The 18583-nt window shown below is 32.7% G+C and overlaps 2 protein-coding genes across 2 annotated transcripts; one reads left to right on the top strand and one right to left on the bottom strand.

Moving 5' to 3' along the window:
* Nucleotides 1–380: 380 nt before the first annotated feature.
* On the bottom strand, nucleotides 381–3096 carry FAP1 (Chalcone-flavanone isomerase family protein). The gene is made up of 4 exons (XM_011081560.3): nucleotides 2670–3096; nucleotides 1964–2213; nucleotides 1526–1617; nucleotides 381–942 (listed from the first exon to the last, which is right to left on the bottom strand). Exons 1-4 carry the CDS (start codon nucleotides 3055–3057, stop codon nucleotides 803–805), a joined length of 870 nt encoding a protein of 289 aa, XP_011079862.1. The 5' UTR covers nucleotides 3058–3096; the 3' UTR covers nucleotides 381–802.
* Nucleotides 3097–9229: 6133 nt separating this feature from the next.
* On the top strand, nucleotides 9230–17232 carry LOC105163273 (ent-copalyl diphosphate synthase 1-like). The gene is made up of 15 exons (XM_011081562.3): nucleotides 9230–9498; nucleotides 9767–9856; nucleotides 9963–10060; nucleotides 10227–10539; nucleotides 10649–10832; nucleotides 11005–11219; nucleotides 11331–11451; nucleotides 11565–11677; nucleotides 11884–12110; nucleotides 13172–13287; nucleotides 15069–15167; nucleotides 15257–15511; nucleotides 15728–15839; nucleotides 15923–16129; nucleotides 16929–17232. Exons 1-15 carry the CDS (start codon nucleotides 9375–9377, stop codon nucleotides 17160–17162), a joined length of 2508 nt encoding a protein of 835 aa, XP_011079864.3. The 5' UTR covers nucleotides 9230–9374; the 3' UTR covers nucleotides 17163–17232.
* Nucleotides 17233–18583: the final 1351 nt, after the last annotated feature.

Here is an 18583-nt window from a genome sequence, read left to right as displayed (position 1 = left end):
CTTATAGAAATAAAATTGTGGTACACGTGATTTTATAAGATAAAAATTGTAGCATATTTGATCCCATGAGATACAAAATTATTTTATCTACGCCGCATAAAATTACATTACGACAATATTGACATCAATCCAAATGAAAATCGTAAACTAGCATCATCGGTCAATTCAAAAACCACAAAGGTCAGGCCCAACAAATTTGACAACCTGGAAAGATTGTGGAGCAAACGAGGAGACAAAAATTAGTATTCTCAAACGTCAAAATCGAGGTAAAAACCACGGAACCAATTTTTCCACATATATATATACACACACACTCCAACAACCCTAATTCCCGGACAAAGAGAAGTGTAGGTGTGAGTGGAGTAGGAGCAGGACCACCATATCCGCAAGACCCGATTACCATTATACAAGCAATGTAAAATATATCGTTTCACAGCCACGTCCTGAATTTTCACATGCCCTTTGGCTGTCTATAAGAAGTGGACATTTCTCTGTTTTATTTTCCAGAAAGACCCGCTTAGATCATAGGATAGAATATGAATCCCACGTTTTACAGAAATCAAATTTCACAAATGATTTCTTGACCCGCATGGCGAGGTTTTACATCTCAAACAGTAATATACTCAAATCCTAGTATTAAGTTAAAAACTCTTCCCCTTATCTTTTCTGTCCTCCATTTCGGTTTCTTCTCTCGTCTTCTAGACAAGAAAAGGAGTATCACACAGGATACATGTTTACCTAAAATTCGAGAAATGTGAAATTGCCAAAACTGTAATTCGGCAGACTTTGATGTACCGCTTCACTATTTCCCGAGGAGAGAAGCCAAGTTCAGCTCGACATCTTCTTTGGCTTTCCGGTCAAATGGTTCATCACCAATGTATAGATCGAGGATTGACCGGCACAAGAGTTTGCTCTCGATGCTCCCCACCTCTTTTCCATCAACTACATAGATGCCAAAAAGAATGTTGTATTTGTTTCTGATTTACTAAATTTTCCACCAATAAGAACCAGCACAGTTACCATGCTCATGCTAAATAAAGACAACTTTATCAAGTATAAAATTTCTCAAGACAAAAGTTATAAAGATTAGATTGTGCATAACATGATTTCCTATTTAGCTTTTGAGAAGATATAGACAAATTATGATCATCTGTATGAGTTTGTATGCTTGTTTTTTAGGCCTCCATGGCCACATAAATACTAATTATGGTCATCCTAGTCAAACACCATAATCATAGTTCTTTCGATGAATTTCAACAGCGATATCCTATCAAGAATTGTATATTACCCCAACAATTTAATTATTGGAAACTATCAACTTTCTCAAACCCCCCCTCCCCCCCCCCCCCCCAAAAACCAATATCCTCGTCAATGGTTTTCTACCATAAAGACCTTTCATGAAGATTAATTTCCCCAACATGCGAATGATAAAATGATTATCTTGAGAAAAGTAGGAGAAGATAAAAGAATACAGCAAGTATTGTGGACCAAGACAATTAAGAAGCAAATTAAAGAAATATCTTACTCGTTGTGCGAAGAACATGGCCCGGCTCCCTAGACAGATCAATGATAGATCCCCGAGGTATTTTATATTCATCTTTGAATTGAGAGGTGAATCTGTAAAGTGTAAACCAAATGACCGACCTTGATCAGCTCATAAGCAAGTAAAGATACTGCAACCATTGGAATCAGGCAAGGTTCGTTGCTCTAATCAACATGTCCCGAAAATATGTTTTTGGCCTATCTGAAAGCATACAAAATTCAAAAGCTGCAAGCACCGATATGGCAGTATAAAAAGGAAAGAGGCTGTTTTCATGTGGGTGAGACAAGGGCAGGATTACATATGATTGCATAACGCAAGCACTTCAGGCAGGTCACAGGTGTGATTACTTATGATTGTTTAATCTGTGAATACGAAAAAGTCCATAAGCAGTAAAATAATTGTATAAAAAGAACCGTATACCTTTGTAGCAATTCTTTGTTATCCGACCCGCTAAACTTCTGTAGTCTGCTACCAACTGACTCTTCAAAAGCACTTCGCACAGATCGTATGCTCAATCTTCCGTAAACTATCTGTAGCCTAATAGTCATGCTTACATCACTCTGCACAAGATCCTCCTTTAGTGCTTCGTTTCCCTTCAATTCAGAAGCAGAAAGCTCTCCATATTTCTGACTAAGACACTTTTCTATATCAGCATCATCAGCATATACACCTATATGTAAAGCCAAAGCCAATGAAAATGCATAGAATTCAATTACATGAGCAACTTTAAAAAAAAAAAAAAAAATCAAGATCCGGTATCTATATCAACCCGAATTTGATAAAAATGAAAACGTGCAAATATGTACCGCTCGCACAATGAAACATTATTGTAAATCTGAGTACTGTATATGCGCATAAATCCACAAAAAAAAAAAAAAAAGGATAAAAGAAATGGAACGAAAAGCAGATATCTTTTCTAGGTTCCTTACCAGTTACCAACAGAAAATCCAACTCAAGATCAATATGGAATGTAATTTGCCGTATAGTTATACCAATTAAGACACAATGAATCCCGCAGCTGATTCGTGTTGTCTCCCATTACTTTCCGAATACCAATTGGCGAATTTCTAAGAATAAAACGAAAATAATACTCAATAATAACGATTGAAAAGAGAGAATGCGGTACCAAAAGCATAGACATCAATGTTTTTCAACCCTAGAATAGCTTTTCTCCTCAGCCCAACCCCAAGAAGCCGCTGAGAATCTCTCAGAACAACAGGAAAGGACACTCCAGTCCTTGATTCAGTGACAGGGGAAGAATTTTCTGAGAGAGAAAGAGAACCCCACATCGGGCAAAGACTATTTCTGTTGGACGCCAAGAAATTCAAAGCGTTTTGAAGAAACGGGGTGTTTGCGTCCTGCGAGATAGCGATTCCAGCCCCGGCAGCTGCGGCAGCAACGGCGACCGATAATGCGGCGGTAGTGGAGAATGGTCGGGAGGCGGCATTGGCGGTGGCGGAGAAGGGGGGCCTCGGGGGCTGAGAAAACGAGAACGGAAAGCGAAAGGAAACCATTGTTTTAGTGTGATTAGAAGGTAGTTGTTACAGTTGTGTACTATGCCAGAACTAGACGGAGTTTCACGTGCTAAGCGCATGGCAGTCAAATTGGGCCGATTATTGGGACAATCAATATTTGTAGCTTTCGTGGGCTAAGCCCAATAAAATCTGTGTTGCATTTAGATCCATTTTCTTTTTTATTTTTAATGTTGGGCGCAACTTTTGACACCTACAGTCAAAACTAAACTAGGGTGTCATTTAGATTCATGATTCAGAACTAGTTGGATTAGGCCTTTAGATTCACAAAATTAATGGTTTATACTAATCCGACTACACTGATTTACAATCCAATCCATTTTGGGCCTGACCCATTTTTAATCCAATCTAATTGAACCCAACCAAAATCCGCCCATTTGCCACCCTTAAATGTTTTGAGCCCATGTTTCAGCCCAAATTTGGATCAATTGGGCTTGGATCATCACCATACCTATATAATTGGCCTAATGCTTTTAGCCCATTTTATATGGACGTATACGGCGCATTTATACAAATTTAATGCCATCTATTTATTTACAAAAATAAACACTTACGCACATATTTTGAAATGCATATGTATTGATAAAATTTAGATACACAAATGGTAAGGACTAATTCAAGGTAAATCTCTTCTAAATTTTGATATAATTATTTAAAATATTATCAATACCCCTTTATTCAATCAGCCCAATCTGTTAAAAACTGTTAGGTTCTCATCTATTTTTTATAGTGAACGGATCAAAATATCTTTGTAAACTATGAATTATAATTTTATTTATTTTTTAAAAAATAAAAAAATATAAACTAAGTGGATTTTTTTTTTTACAGTTATTCAATCTACCTTGTCCAATTTATTAATATATTTTTTTAAAAATAAAATACAACAATGGTTAAAGTTGACAATTCCAAATAACTATCAAGAGATTATATAATTTCATCAAACATAAAAAAGTATTTTTATTTTTTTAAAAAATAAGATTATATTTATAATTATGCTAAATTTTAGAAAAATTAATTGTAATTTATGTTCAAGACATTTAAGACTCCAAAATTATGATTAATTATTAATTAAAAATTGATAAGTAATAGAGATACACCAACTACTCATAAATTGACCCACCAAACTAATAATAAAACTAAGGCTAAAGCTACGTACTGCAATGCTAAGTTCACTTCTTATTTTTAAGGGCATATATTTTAATCTATGTTTATTTGTCTATGGATTTTAATGTCATTTAATACATAAAGTTAGGTGTATATAATTATATTATTTAACAAGAATTTTTGTGCACCTAAAGTATACAATGTGAGAATCCACATAACCCCTCCCAGACTTTTTCAAAAACCTCACAAGTAGACATGTTCCCCTCTCTTACTTCGCTCGTACTAATTTGATCGAGACCCAATTTTATATGGATTTACTATTACCATCGAATCATTTCTGAATCAATATTCTCTGTTAAAATCGTACGTTCTTGATTGTTACGATAATTATACTTTCTCTCTTACAATATATATATATATATATATGTTCCTTTGTTGTAGGACGTTCAATCAGATCTCCAGCTTGCATAAATATTGTTGGTTCATTTTATAAACAGATTAAATTTTAAAAAGACTTTTTTAATTCGATCATAAATAAATATAATAAAATTTGAAATAGAAAATGGAATAGGGAGAAGAGGACAGGTGCAGTTGCAGTTAATGAGAAAGCATCTAAGGAAATGAAAGATTCGGTGGTAATGGCCATTATAAGAAACCAACAGTTTTTGGTGAAGTTTTGTGCGTGATGGTTTGTGTTATTAGATTAGTGTGCGTTTTGTACTGATGCTTTTGTTGGCTTATCAATTGCTTTTTCACTTTTACATCAATCTTTCACATTTTGTTGCACCAAATTGCCAACATAACTGTCCCATTTCTCCTTCAAGCTTTATCATATTTAGCATTGTTCAACTTATGTCTTTTTTTCCCTAAACAAATTTGAGACATGAGTTCAGATTTCGTCGAATATGTGGATATTTTTTTTTTCACTTTATGTGAGTTATTATAATTTATTTGTTATTTTTCGTCATATTGATGTATTATATTTAAAATATTAAAAATTATTTACGACATAAATATGACGTCACGGATCCGACCATGGTTGACCCTACGGTTGAACCAGTGACCCATAACCCACTCAATTTTGTTTAATGAACGGTCTGGGTCTCAAAATGTTTATTCTATCTCAATGCGTATTTTCAAAACTGGAATAATTTTTTAATTGAGCATATCTATTATCTATTATTTAATATATTATTTATATTTGACTTCAATATGTCAATTTTGACCAAAATTCTAAAGTTAATTGTTCTATTATTATATAAATTTGTCTTCAATTGTTCAATTCCGACAAAAAATTCAAAATTATTTAATTATCTATAAAAAAAATCTAATTGGTTGATTTAATTTTATCAAGAATTAATTTTTTTAAAAAATATCAGTTAACAAATAAACTAAATCCATAAAATTTTGCATTAAAAAAATCTAATTGATTGGTTTAATTTTACCATAAAATTTTGATTTCTAATTTCTTTTTTTTTTAAAAAAATAAGTTCAACTATCAAACTAAATTCATATGAAATTTTTTGTTTGTAAATGATAATAATTTTTTCATAAAAAATAATAAAATTTATTTTCATTAATATATTTCATATTTAATTTTTCTAAGATATTAATAGAAAAAGTGAATATTTGATTTAATAATGCTACCACTAAGTATTCGTACACAATAATTAAACTTGATAAATGCCAATTTTTTTATTAATTAATTAAGCCATTTAATTTTTATTTTTTAATGATAAAAAAAATAATATATTAGATAATATAGCAAATAAAATATAAATATTATAAAATATTTAATATATGAAAGTGTAAATTTGATCATTGTTAAACGATTCGAATTATTTAAAAATTTCAACATCAACTTTAAATATGAATTTTTGAAAATAAATTAAAAATGATGAAGTTGAATTAAGATTATTATAATGGGGGTAAAGTAGTAAAAAATAAAGTTGGATTTATTAAGGTTATCATAAGCCTTTAGGTGCTTCTAACTTTTGGTTTAAAAGCGCTTTTTTGACAATTTTAGAAGTAAAAACCGGCATCCCAAATACTTCAAAAGTATTTTTTTGAAACTCGCCCAAACACTCCCTAAGTTGAGTGATTGGAATTTATTTCCCATTATTAAAACAAAGGGATAATTAGAGTCCCCTCATCTGAAATTTGGTGTATTTAAATATAAATTTCTGTAATTTAAAAAATTATATTTAGTACCCTTAAGGTTTACTTTCATCTACAAATAAGTTACTTCGTTAGTAAAAATCCATTGAATTTGCTGATATTAACAAAAAAAAGTCGGATAAAATTTATATTTATCCCAATTGACTAATTATTAACTTATTGCAATAAATTATTTATTTTTTTGGTTAACATCTATGAGCTCAATGAACTTGATTAAAAAATATGTTTATCAGATGTAATTAAATCTCAAGAATAATATATTTAATTTTCAAATTATAAAAAAATGATATATAATTACACTAAAAAATAGAAAGAAGGAGTGTAATTTTCTTAATATATTGATAATAATTCTGAATCAATGGTACAATGGTGTGAGTTACGTTGCATTTGATCCATTGACAGGGGGTGAGCAAATGGTGGCCTTTGGGTAGCAGGAAAAATGGCGTTTGCAAGGACAGAAATCGGGAATGGGATTTGAACTTTTCAACCGCAAAACGTCGACCACAAGACTGAAGACTGGCGATTGATTGATTGATTGCTTAAACGCAAAACCCAATCTGGAAGTCTTTGAAAGAAAATCCACTGGGATTGGACCAAACTCCGATACCTTCAAAATCAAGTGAACCTGAATCTTGGTTGTAGCGACTGCTCCCTGCACTCCCACTCTCTTTCTTCAGATTCTCAAATATTTTTTAATTAATAAAATACATATTCATCTTTCCACATAATACTTACATGGAATTACTTATTAATTAATTCTCTATTATATCTGGAGTCAAAAATAATATATAGTATGCAGTAATATTAAATATTTATTCAGAATTTCTGAAACTTAAAAATCTTTTGCGAATTTATTCTCGGTGTGAGCCCAATAAAGAAATATAATTATTACAGTGGAAACAAATCAATATAATAACGATTACAAATTAATAGGAACAGTGAAAAAAACAGCAACAATAAATAATTTCGATTTAGGGAGTTGGATCCGATGGGGAAACCCACAATCAGCAACTCAACTACTGGTTGCTCAAACTCACCAAAAAATGACAGCCACAAAGGCTAACACATGCCACCAACGAACCACTCGGGTTCACCTCTATGTTTTGTACCGATTATTTCTCTTGTTTTACTCTCATTATTTTTCTCTCCCGTTCTCAATTATTCTCTTCTATTTTCTCTCTCTTATTTTCCTCCCTAAGGTAGTGAATAAATAGAGAGACACCATTGATGATGGCGCAAGAAATCGAGAAAGTGGAAAGAAGACGAGGAGGGTGAATAAATTCGACCAAGTGAAAAGAATAAAAAGGGGAAGGGTTTAAGCCAATTTAAAATGAGAATCGAGTCGGATAATAGGTGGATCGGGTCAGGCCTTTCAGGTGATGAGTTAGGTTGTGGGCTTGGGCCTACCGAATTTGGTGGAGGGCCAATTTTCCAACATATTTAAAATTGATTTAATTAATAAAGTCCAAACAATTGAAAGATAAGACTGACGAATTTTGTACTGCAGCAAAGTGAGTCTGTTTATTATTTTTAAAGTAGAGTGACAATATATCCAATAAACCAAGACATTAAATAATTTCAATTATGGTGTGTATATTCATACCATAGACATGGATAAAAGTTTACGTATACTCACATATCTATTTACAAAATTTGATATGGTATTACAGCTGATTTTGATTCTATTTTATTGTTTGCTTTGTCAAGCTATATATACATATATATCGCAGCATTTGAGGATTATTTCAGACCAAAATGTCCGAGTGCCGTTTCGCGCATATATCTTTCCATCATGAATTTTAATTATCAGTTACAAGAGAAACAAAGATGAGTCGAGTCGAGTTGGCTCACAAACCTCATGAGCTTGCTCGACTAAAGTTTAACTCGAGTTCGAGCTATTTTTAAGTACATATATATTATAAAGTAATTCGTATTTTTAACACAATTAAAATTGAAAAAGAAGAAATAATATAAACCTAAAAGTTAAAATTAAAACAATTTAACAAAATGTACGAAAAAATATATTTCTCCATCCACTATAATATGTACATGTAATTTTTCAAATTATTTCAAGTCATGGTGGTGGGACAAATGTACATATCATCAAATCAAATTTAACTAATTAAAATTATGATAATTAATCTTGATAAAATCAAATCAAATGATAAGATTAAGATGACTATAATTAGGTGTTATATATTAAATGATAAGTAGTATTAGAGCAATTTTCTTTTATTTCTAATTTATTAACATGTGTGGAATTAATGACATATATATCCCTACCAATATATATTTTGTCAGTATACATACTCTCTAATTAATACGACAGAATGAAGCCCATCGATTTAATTCCTTAAATATTTGATACGTGAGCCAAATGACTGAACAACATAGTTAATTCTTCTTTCCCTTCTCATCTACTCGCTCTACCTAAAATTTAATTTTCCATCTTATGATATATTATTAGTAAATTGTGATAAATTATTAGTGGGCTGTGTATATATAGAAAAAATCTTATCAAATTAAATTTGGTCAGATTTAAATTAATTATATGATAAGTGTAATAAAGTTGGTTGGATCATATCAATCGCATAGCAAGCATGATATATTTATCATGCAATTGGGCATTTTTCTTAAATTTGTGCACTAATCACATGACAAGTGTATTATTGCACTTAATATAGAATCAGTTCAAGTCTAATCAGATCCAACCAGAATTAAAACTTTATGTGTATAATTTAAGAAAAAATAATAAATTACATCGAAACTATATCAGACTTGTTATGGTATTAGTATAATTGAGTCAAATATAATTTGAATAATAATTTTCCGCTGATATAAGGGAGGGGGTGGAAGGAAAAGAACAGGAGTGCCCTCATTTTCATGAATTTGGATGATCCCATGCACCCTTTCGCGGGAATCTCTTGGGAAGTCCTTTCTGTCTGCTTCCTTTCCCTCTCTCTCCTTTAAAACCCCTCCATTTCTCTCTCGCCATCTCCTCATTACAACTACGAAACATGTCGTTTGTTTTCCACCACCACCACACCTCTCTCCTTCCGTCCTCCACCGCCCACCGCTTTCTTTATGCGGCGCTGCGTTTTCCGGCCGTCAACCCTCTTGCTAGTTCCACCGGCGCCAGCGGTGAATCCTCTCTCTCTCTCTTTCTCACACACACACACACACACGCACGCACACACTCTTGTACTATACCGTCTGATTTCATGATACATAGTTGATGACAAAGCCCAGGTTTCTTTAAATGGTGAAAGAGCCATTGCTACTTTTGCTTGACGTTTGATATAATACCTTCATCTTTAATGTACATGTTTGTTTCTATGCATTTGGACTCAATATGAGGCTCATGAAATTCCTCAGACATCGTTCTAACGTACATCAATTATTGCTGCAGGTGCTGTTTTTCCATCCTGGAAACCAGTCACTCCACCTCCCAGTTTCTCTCTGCAATGCAATGCAATTTCCAGGCCACCTCGTACCGAAGGTACATATATGCAAAGACGGCTACTCTTTTTTTTCTTTTTATAAATAACAAAAGATGAAGAATATATGATATGATGGTATATTTTTATCCTCTATGCAAAATGCAGAATACATAGATGTGATTCAGAGTGGTCTGCCAGTGATAAAGTGGCACGAGATCGTGGATGATGACACAGACCAAGATAACACTCATCATCATAATAAGGTGGGTATATACTTTTAAATCCTTTCGTTTTCAACTGTTTTTACTCATCTACACATTCGGCAAACACACTTGCATGAGTTTAGTCAAATTTGAACTAACTATAAAACAAGTGCAATACACTTCTTGAATTTGTCAAATACATTGATTTGATGGTTTTCTGCATCAGCAAAAGCAGGAGCTGATACCTGACAAGATAAGGGAGATGGTGGAATTAGTCCGATCCATGCTGCAATCCATGGACGACGGAGAGATAAGCGTCTCGCCCTATGACACCGCGTGGGTGGCCCTGGTGGAGGACATCAGCGGCGGCGGACGTCCACAGTTTCCGGCAAGTCTCGAGTGGATTTCAAATAACCAGCTCCCTGACGGTTCTTGGGGCGACAGCTACACTTTCTCCATTTATGACAGGATAATCAATACTCTAGCCTGTGTGGTTGCGTTGAAATCGTGGAACGTTCACCCTGACAAAACCCATAAAGGTTCGTTTACTTTCCATGAAAAATGAATCCTATGCAAACACGACTTTGATGAATGAACTCTCCTTCCTTCTTACTACAAAATATTTAATTTCTTCTACATAATTTACAGGGATTTTATTCATAAACGAGAATATATACAAGCTCGCGGGTGAGAACGAAGAGCACATGCCAATCGGGTTCGAAGTAGCGTTGCCATCAGTCATACAAATGGCGAAAAAGCTCGACATAGACATCCCTCTTGACTCTCCAGGCTTGCAAGAGATCTACGCAAGAAGAGAATTAAAGCTGACGAGGTAGTAATTATTACAGCATCTGCTTGTAAGATACTATACAAATGAAATTGGGACAGCCTTATCTCTAACAACATAATATTATTTAGATATATATATATAAAAGTCGACAGGTCGAAAATTAAAGTAGCAAGAAACCCTTTTTATGTGTGTAATAATTGTGTGTATGGAATAGGATACCAAGGGACATCATGCACAAAGTGCCCACAACATTACTCCACAGCTTGGAGGGGATGCCGAGCCTTATGTGGCAAAAGCTATTGAAATTACAGTCTGCTGATGGCTCTTTTCTTTTCTCTCCATCCTCCACTGCCTTTGCCCTTCAGCAAACCAAAGATCACAATTGCCTCAACTATTTAGCTAACCATGTTAAGAAATTCAATGGTGGAGGTAAATTTAAATATTACTTAAGTATTATTTTAATTAATTCGTTCTACTATATATTTTATTTTATTTTTATTCTAAGTTAGTTTCTATTTTTCATGCATGATATATATATAGTTCCGAACGTGTATCCAGTGGACTTGTTCGAGCACCTTTGGGCAGTAGACAGGTTGCAACGGTTGGGAATTTCTCGATATTTTCAGCCAGAAATCGAGGAATGTATTGATTACGTACATAGGTATACATATGTATATATATTTATACTACTTTTTGTTAAATGTACGCCATAATTAAATTATTTACATAGTACAATTGGTATAACTAATTACATAAAATATTGAAATCGTTTAGGTACTGGACAAATAAAGGAATCTGTTGGGCAAGAAATTCGGAGGTTCAGGACATTGATGACACGGCAATGGGATTCAGGCTTTTGAGGTTGCACGGACGCGAGATTTCTGCAGGTAAAAACTTTTTCACTGCATACATACCTGATTAATAAATCATGGGAAGTTGGAAATAAAGTACAACGTCGCAAAGGACAAGATGTTACTATGAAACAGACCAAACTTTACAGCATGTGTAGTAGCATAAGATGATATGTCGAAGCATGCACGCTCTAGTTCATACGTAATATACTTACCCTTGAGATTATACGCACGAGCGACAGACGTGTTCAAGCATTTTGAGAAGGGGGGAGAGTTCTTCTGCTTCGCGGGGCAGACGACCCAGGCTGTTACTGGGATGTACAACTTGTACAGGGCTTCTCAGTTGATATTCCCCGGAGAGAAAATACTTGGGGATGCGGCCAAGTTTGCGGCCAAGTTCTTGCAACGAAAACTAGCTAATAATGAGCTATTGGACAAGTGGATTATTACAAAAGACCTGCCAGGCGAGGTAAGTACATATTAATCTATATATGCTTTGCCTAAAATTATGTGCATATTTAATATTATTTAATTTTTTTCTTTTACGTTGGATCTAATCATTTTGAATCAAGTTAAATCAAATCATTAAAAAAATATATAAAAGAGAAAGCTCATATCAAACATTTAAGTCAATACTCTACTCGTTAGATTCAGATGGACTGGCTGATTTTTGCCAACCATCCGGCCGTAATCCAATAATGATATGACGAATCGATTCTCTCAAAAGGTAGATCAAGTCGACCATCACAAATTAAGAATTCATGATTATAACTTCTATAATTGTTTTTTTCCAAAAAAAAATCTACTTTTCATTAAAAAAAGAAGTTTTTTTTTTTTCTTTTTTCTTTTGTATGCATAGTGCTTACTTTTAAAAGTGAGGAAGCTTTTGAGTATTATATTCCAACTACACATAGTCACCTACTAATACATATACGATGTTACTTAAAATATATTAATTTATAGAAAAGAAGAAGCATACACGTACGTAGCTATGCTTAGAAAGGTTGAAAGCTAAGCCCAGGAAGGAGACACATCATGCCTTAATCTCTGTACCCGTAAGGACTTCTAGAGCTCCTCGCCACTCTTCCTTAATTTTCTTCTTGTCTTTTCCTACACAAACTAAGCTAACCTTTGAAAAAGAACAGAGAACAAAATGAAATTGACGACAACTCATAAAAAAAATGGTGGAAATTCGAAAGAATTATTTCGTTTCTAATGTTGTCCTAGACTTTTTTGAAAGTATGGGTACTAAAATGCTGATGTTTGGACATATTTTATATGCCTGGAGTAAAAACAAAGAGGCCCCAATTTGGGTTATCACCACAAGGAATGTGGCATGCATGTTTCTTTGAGTTGTTCCACTACGAATTTGGCGTTTTGCTCATGAAATTGTTGGTATTTGGACAATTCTTGTGCTTGTAATGAGTATGAATATATCCACTTGAGAAGGTGTTAGTGGGGTCTTTTTGTTAATCGTGTAATGTTTTGAGCCCTGGGAAAAAAACGGAAGCTGATGACAAAATATTACAGGTGGGATATGCACTAGACGTTCCATGGTACGCCAGCCTACCTCGAGTTGAAACAAGGTTTTACTTGGAACAATACGGCGGGGAAGACGATGTCTGGATTGGGAAAACCTTGTACAGGTACCCTTTTTCATCTAATCTTCCAATTTTTTTTTTTACCTTAATTTATCCTCTACTTAGGGAAATTTAAGTACCCATTAAAATGTTACTGTTGATTGCTTTGGTTTCTTGTTAAAATTGGAAAATTTTAAGTATAAATATATAGAGATATACGACATCATTAATCTTAGGAAAATTAGACATTTAATGATGTGTCAGAATATTAATAAGAGTGAATTACGGTTACCTCACTTGAGGTTGGCATAATTATGAATATCCTGAAAAATTATAAATGAAAATGCTCTTGAATGAAAAATTATTATATAGCCTCTACACTGTAAGGTGGAAATTACTAATTTACTCTTATTAGTTTTTTTTTTTTTGAAATAATATTTAAAGAAATGTAAAATTTTTTGGAGAAGGTGAGTAGAGAAAACTGATAATCCATAGGGCATATTTTAGATAATATTGGAAAATACATAAAATTATAATTAATTTTAATCAGTTTACCATAAAAAATGGATAAAAATTTAGTGGAGGCAAGCGAAACGGACTCGTTGTTAAATAGACATTAAAATGAGGGAATATTTTGTATTTTTTCAAATAACGAGAAAATATTTGTAATTATGTTAGATTTAAAAAAAAATGGTAAAAACTTATAATAATAATAATAATAATTAGTGTCCTAGAAAAACAAAATACTACTATATGTAAGGGTTATACGACTCTTTTCTTTAGTAAGTTTTAAAAAAATAAATTAGTCGCGTTCAATCACATCAAAATTGAATATGAAATTATAAGATTACTGTAGTCACATTGAAAACTATATAATAAATATTATATATATATATATAGAGAGAGAGAGAGAGAGAGAATTAATTATAGTAACTTAATAAGCACGCACATGAGCACAGGTAAAATGATCATGACCCCATCCAATGAACTAAATTAAGTAATGTAAGTGAGGCAGCATGACCAATCCCCAACTCTAGGAAAATGGATGAGGACAGTGAGGAGGCTGGTGTGTGCAGCTAGCCAGCCAATTTTTGGATAGCCTGCATGAAAGCCGCAATTTTATAGAAGAGGCCATGCATTCTGCATGCATGTTGCACGAGTTTCTCACCCTGCTCCAACACTTTGAATTCGGGGCAAAAACCAAGGTTGAGTCGGCCACGGGTCCCAACAAATTTAGCATCAAAACATTAATGTTGTCGATTAGGTTTAGGACAAGATATACTTCCTCACTTTCATCAGATTCCTCAATCACGTATTGCCGTATATGTATCCACATCCATCATTGTCTCTATGACGAGAATTATAATTAATTTATGGATAAATTTTCTAGAAGATGATGCATGGTTTCATTAATTAATACCTGATTAACCTTATTTTTTATGCTAAGTTGGAAATATTATACATGTTGTGGTGCAATAACAATGTTGAGATTCTTGGTTTTTGTCTCGTACCATGTTTTCTTGTGTTTTGGGCTTGAGAATATATATATTCTATCCAAAATAAATTAAAAAATAAAAAGATTAAAATTTAGTATAGCTTTAAATTTGTCGATTCTATTGATAATTAGTCGTGACGTATCTTCTTTAGGTAATTAAATAAGATGAGTAACGTCGTCTAGCTATTTCATTTAGGTAATAAATTAGAAAAGTACGACTTGTGAATTTTCGTTTTCAGCTGTCCTTGATACATGCTCTATTATTTCTTATTCATTTGATTTTCTCTAACCAAAATTCAAGATTGAAATATTGCAATATTATGAATTTTAATTATTCATTGTTTATTTTTAGGATGCCGTATATTAATAATAACACCTATCTTGAGCTGGCAAAATTAGACTACAGCAATTGCCAGGCCTTGCATCAGCAGGAGTGGAAAAGCATTCAAAAGTACGATGTTTCATTGAATTTCTCAATTATTTTATGTTTAAAACAAGATAAATTAAGATTTAATAATTTTTTTTTCTTTTTATCGACAGATGGTACAAAAATTGCAACATCGGAGAGTTTGGATTAAGTGAGAGCAGCCTTCTGGTGGCCTACTACATAGCCGCAGCAAGCGTGTTTGAGCCAGAAAGATCGGAAGAGCGACTAGCTTGGGCCAAAACCGCGATTTTAATAGAGACTATTGTGTCGCATCCTGACCTACAACAACTTTCCAGTGAGCAGAAGCGCACCTTTGTTAATATATTCGAACAACATGGCTGCATCCTCAATTACGCTAATGGAGGAAGGTAAAAATTTCTCTAATCAGTAAACTCTCTTGTTCAAAATATTATTTAAAGCCCTTCGTTTCCATCTATTTTGGAAACAAGATGTAATGCTCCTTATCTATATATTGCTCGAAATATTGTCCGGACTAACTAAAACTTCACGTATTTGTAAGTAGCATCTTGTTATTTTCCTTACATGTTTGGAGTTGGGCTTTCGAATGATAGAGAATTTCACAGGTACGAAAGAAGAAACAGTATCGTGTCGGCGCTGATCAAAACTGTAAATCAGTTGTCACTGAACGTTTGGCTGGCACATGGCCGAGACATCCATCATTCGTTAAATCAAGCGGTAATTCCGAAACTCCCATTTGATCGTCCTTACAATCACGAGCTAAAATGTCATAAATGCATGTCTTATGATTACTTGTGCAGTGGCATAAATGGCTGAAAACCTGGGAATCAGAAGGCGAAGACATTCCAAGACATGGGGTTGATGCAGAGCTATTGATCCGCACCTTAAATCTCTGCCAGGGAGGGACAATTTCCGAGAAGACACTATTGTCGCATCCTAAGTACAACCGACTCTTGGACACCACTGTCAGGGTCTGCCATCAACTTCGTCTATTTCAATACCAAAAGGTTAGACATATACAATTCCAATTATTTAGTTAATATGCTATTAACAAAATTGGCCTAGCTAAATGTTCGTAAAAAATGCTGTTACATATTATTTATATATTAATTTTGTTATTATAAATTCATATTGGCGGAAATTGCACTTTTACTTCGAGAAGATAGATTAGAGTTCAATATTTTTTGTTTTCTATTTTATGAGATTTTTAAAATGATCATAAAATTAAAAAACTCAATAACATTTAGTCATATGCTATACGAGATATTTAAAATGATTACAAAATTAAAAAAACTTGACACATTTAATCGCATAAATTGCATAAGACAAAGGACTAAATGCATTGAGTTTTCTCAATTATGGATCTTTTTGAAAATTTCCTAAAGTAGAAGATCAAATTTGTCTAGTTTTTTCAATTTTGAGACTATTTATTAACATCACGTAAAGCAGATGACTAAAAATATTGTCCCTCTATTCTATGGGACTAAAAGTATATTTTTGGCTATTCATATTGCATTTCGTGTTGTATCAGCCTCGTGATATTTTGGAGCCATCTTTGTGGCTCTTAATAATTTCTTCAATTATTATGCGATCATATGATCCCGAGCGAATTGAATTTTCTATTTAAAAGTCTATTGCATCTTCTATTAATTTAATATGTGCTCACAATCTGTACAAAGGTTACATCATTTATTTTATTTAGAACGTCTTCACTATATAAATTTCATTACATCTACAGTCATATTTTACATTATAAATTCCTCCTTTCACGTCTAATGAGAAATTCGCATGTTTAATTTCAACCAGGTGGTGGATTGCAATGGAGGCATGACTAGCACCGGAGGCATCACGACGGCACAGATAGAATCAGACATGCAAGAACTGGTGAAGTTGGTGCTGACCAAATCCTCGAATGATCTGGATTCTCGTATTAAGCACAACTTTCTTGCTATTGCTAGGAGTTACTATTATGCAGCCTATTGTAGTGCAGCAACCATCAACTTCCATATCGCCAAAGTACTCTTTGAGAGAGTACTCTAACCACATTGTATACATGTAAATCCGTGTGGCTGTAATAAAATATTAAATTAGGAAAGGTTCATTTGTAACATCAAGTTAATTTATTTAAATTATATATGTACAAATCAACAACAATTAAGATGGAGTACAAAAAATTAGTGTTTTTAACGGGCACAAAATTTCTCTAAATAAAAAAAAATAAAAAAACAACTTGTCCTTAAAGTCACCATAAAAAAAAAAAAAAAAACATATATCCTGGGCTTTTAGTGATGGGTGAGCCCAAATCACATTATCACAGCCCACTAATGTAGGGCTGGACCAGCATAGTGGCATTACATTCCAGTTGACGCTGGAGCCCAATCCTTCAAGCCCGTTTAGGACATTTGCATTCTGCAGCATGTAATTTTCATTACATAGACTAATTACAAAGTTACGTATAATGAATATGGTCAATTCGTGATTAAACCACTATAATATTATTTACAGCATCTATAGAAAAATGAAAATAGTGCTTGCATGTAATTACCATAAATATCTAATCACTAAGATTAATTTCGAAATAGTATCGAGTACCTAGTTTATTTTAATTTTTATCCAACAAAACACACATTTAAATAAAAAAATATAAAAATTTAAAATAAAAAGTTAAAATATTTGAAACGACGATTGTTCTAGGCTGCCATGCATAAATTCTTCCACATTAGTCAAGCAAACTACATGTTACTTTAAAATATGGTATTATAATTTGAGTCATATGTGTGGAATGTTGTTTCTATCGCATAGTAGGTATTGTCTACTGTAATAGTAGGTATTAGTTAGATTTAATTTATTTGATAATATTGATCAAGTTGTGATTGTTGTAATAGTCTTTATTAGATATTGATTCGATATGAATGACTGTAATCAATTCATTTTAATTAATGATAGTTTATCGTTCTTGTTTCAAATTTATATTTTTTGGGTTTTGTCGTGTATATGTATTGTGTTGTGGAACTTCTTCTTCTTCTTCTTCATCTTTTTTTTTTTTCAAATTTAAATTTGGGTATGAGCAGAACATATATAGTTTGAGTTTATTTATGTTAAACTTAAATACTACGAACTTTTATAAAAATTATTTTTTTAATGAATTGAACATGCTTTGACCTAATTTTATATGAGTTTATTGCTAATTTATTATCTTGCATATGCATAAAATTCAAGTGGATTATCAATTTTAATTTGAAATTGAATGATTGACCAAATTGATAGAAGTTTTAATTGGAAATTTGTATTAAAATATTTTGATATCAGTAAAATGGTATGATTGATTAAAATATAAATATTAAATATGCATAATTTATAAGTTTATGACATCAATAATCTATATTTGTGTGTATATAGATATTGAGTTGTTAATGAGAATTAACAAAAAAAAAAAAAAAAAGAAGAGGTTTTTAATTTAA

The sequence above is a fragment of the Sesamum indicum genome, linkage group LG6 (assembly GCF_026168435.1).
Source record: "Sesamum indicum cultivar Baizhima isolate 11 linkage group LG6, ASM2616843v1, whole genome shotgun sequence".
In the NCBI taxonomy this organism is placed as follows: Eukaryota; Viridiplantae; Streptophyta; class Magnoliopsida; order Lamiales; family Pedaliaceae; genus Sesamum; species Sesamum indicum.
Note: the sequence above shows the minus strand (reverse complement) of the source record. Positions and strands in the feature narration are given on the sequence as shown.

Excerpts from the sequence above, each read along its gene's own strand:
- FAP1 (XM_011081560.3), bottom strand. The coding sequence starts at position 3,057 with ATGGTTTCCTTTCGCTTTCCGTTCTCGTTTTCTCAGCCCCCGAGGCCC. Across the intron at positions 1,618-1,963 it reads AACAAAGAATTGCTACAAAG|ATTCACCTCTCAATTCAAAG; the intron begins GTATACGGTTCT and ends TACACTTTACAG. Across the intron at positions 943-1,525 it reads CCATGTTCTTCGCACAACGA|TTGATGGAAAAGAGGTGGGG; the intron begins GTAAGATATTTC and ends GCATCTATGTAG.
- LOC105163273 (XM_011081562.3), top strand. The coding sequence starts at position 9,375 with ATGTCGTTTGTTTTCCACCACCACCACACCTCTCTCCTTCCGTCCTCC. Across the intron at positions 10,540-10,648 it reads CCCTGACAAAACCCATAAAG|GGATTTTATTCATAAACGAG; the intron begins GTTCGTTTACTT and ends CATAATTTACAG. Across the intron at positions 10,833-11,004 it reads AGAGAATTAAAGCTGACGAG|GATACCAAGGGACATCATGC; the intron begins GTAGTAATTATT and ends TGTATGGAATAG.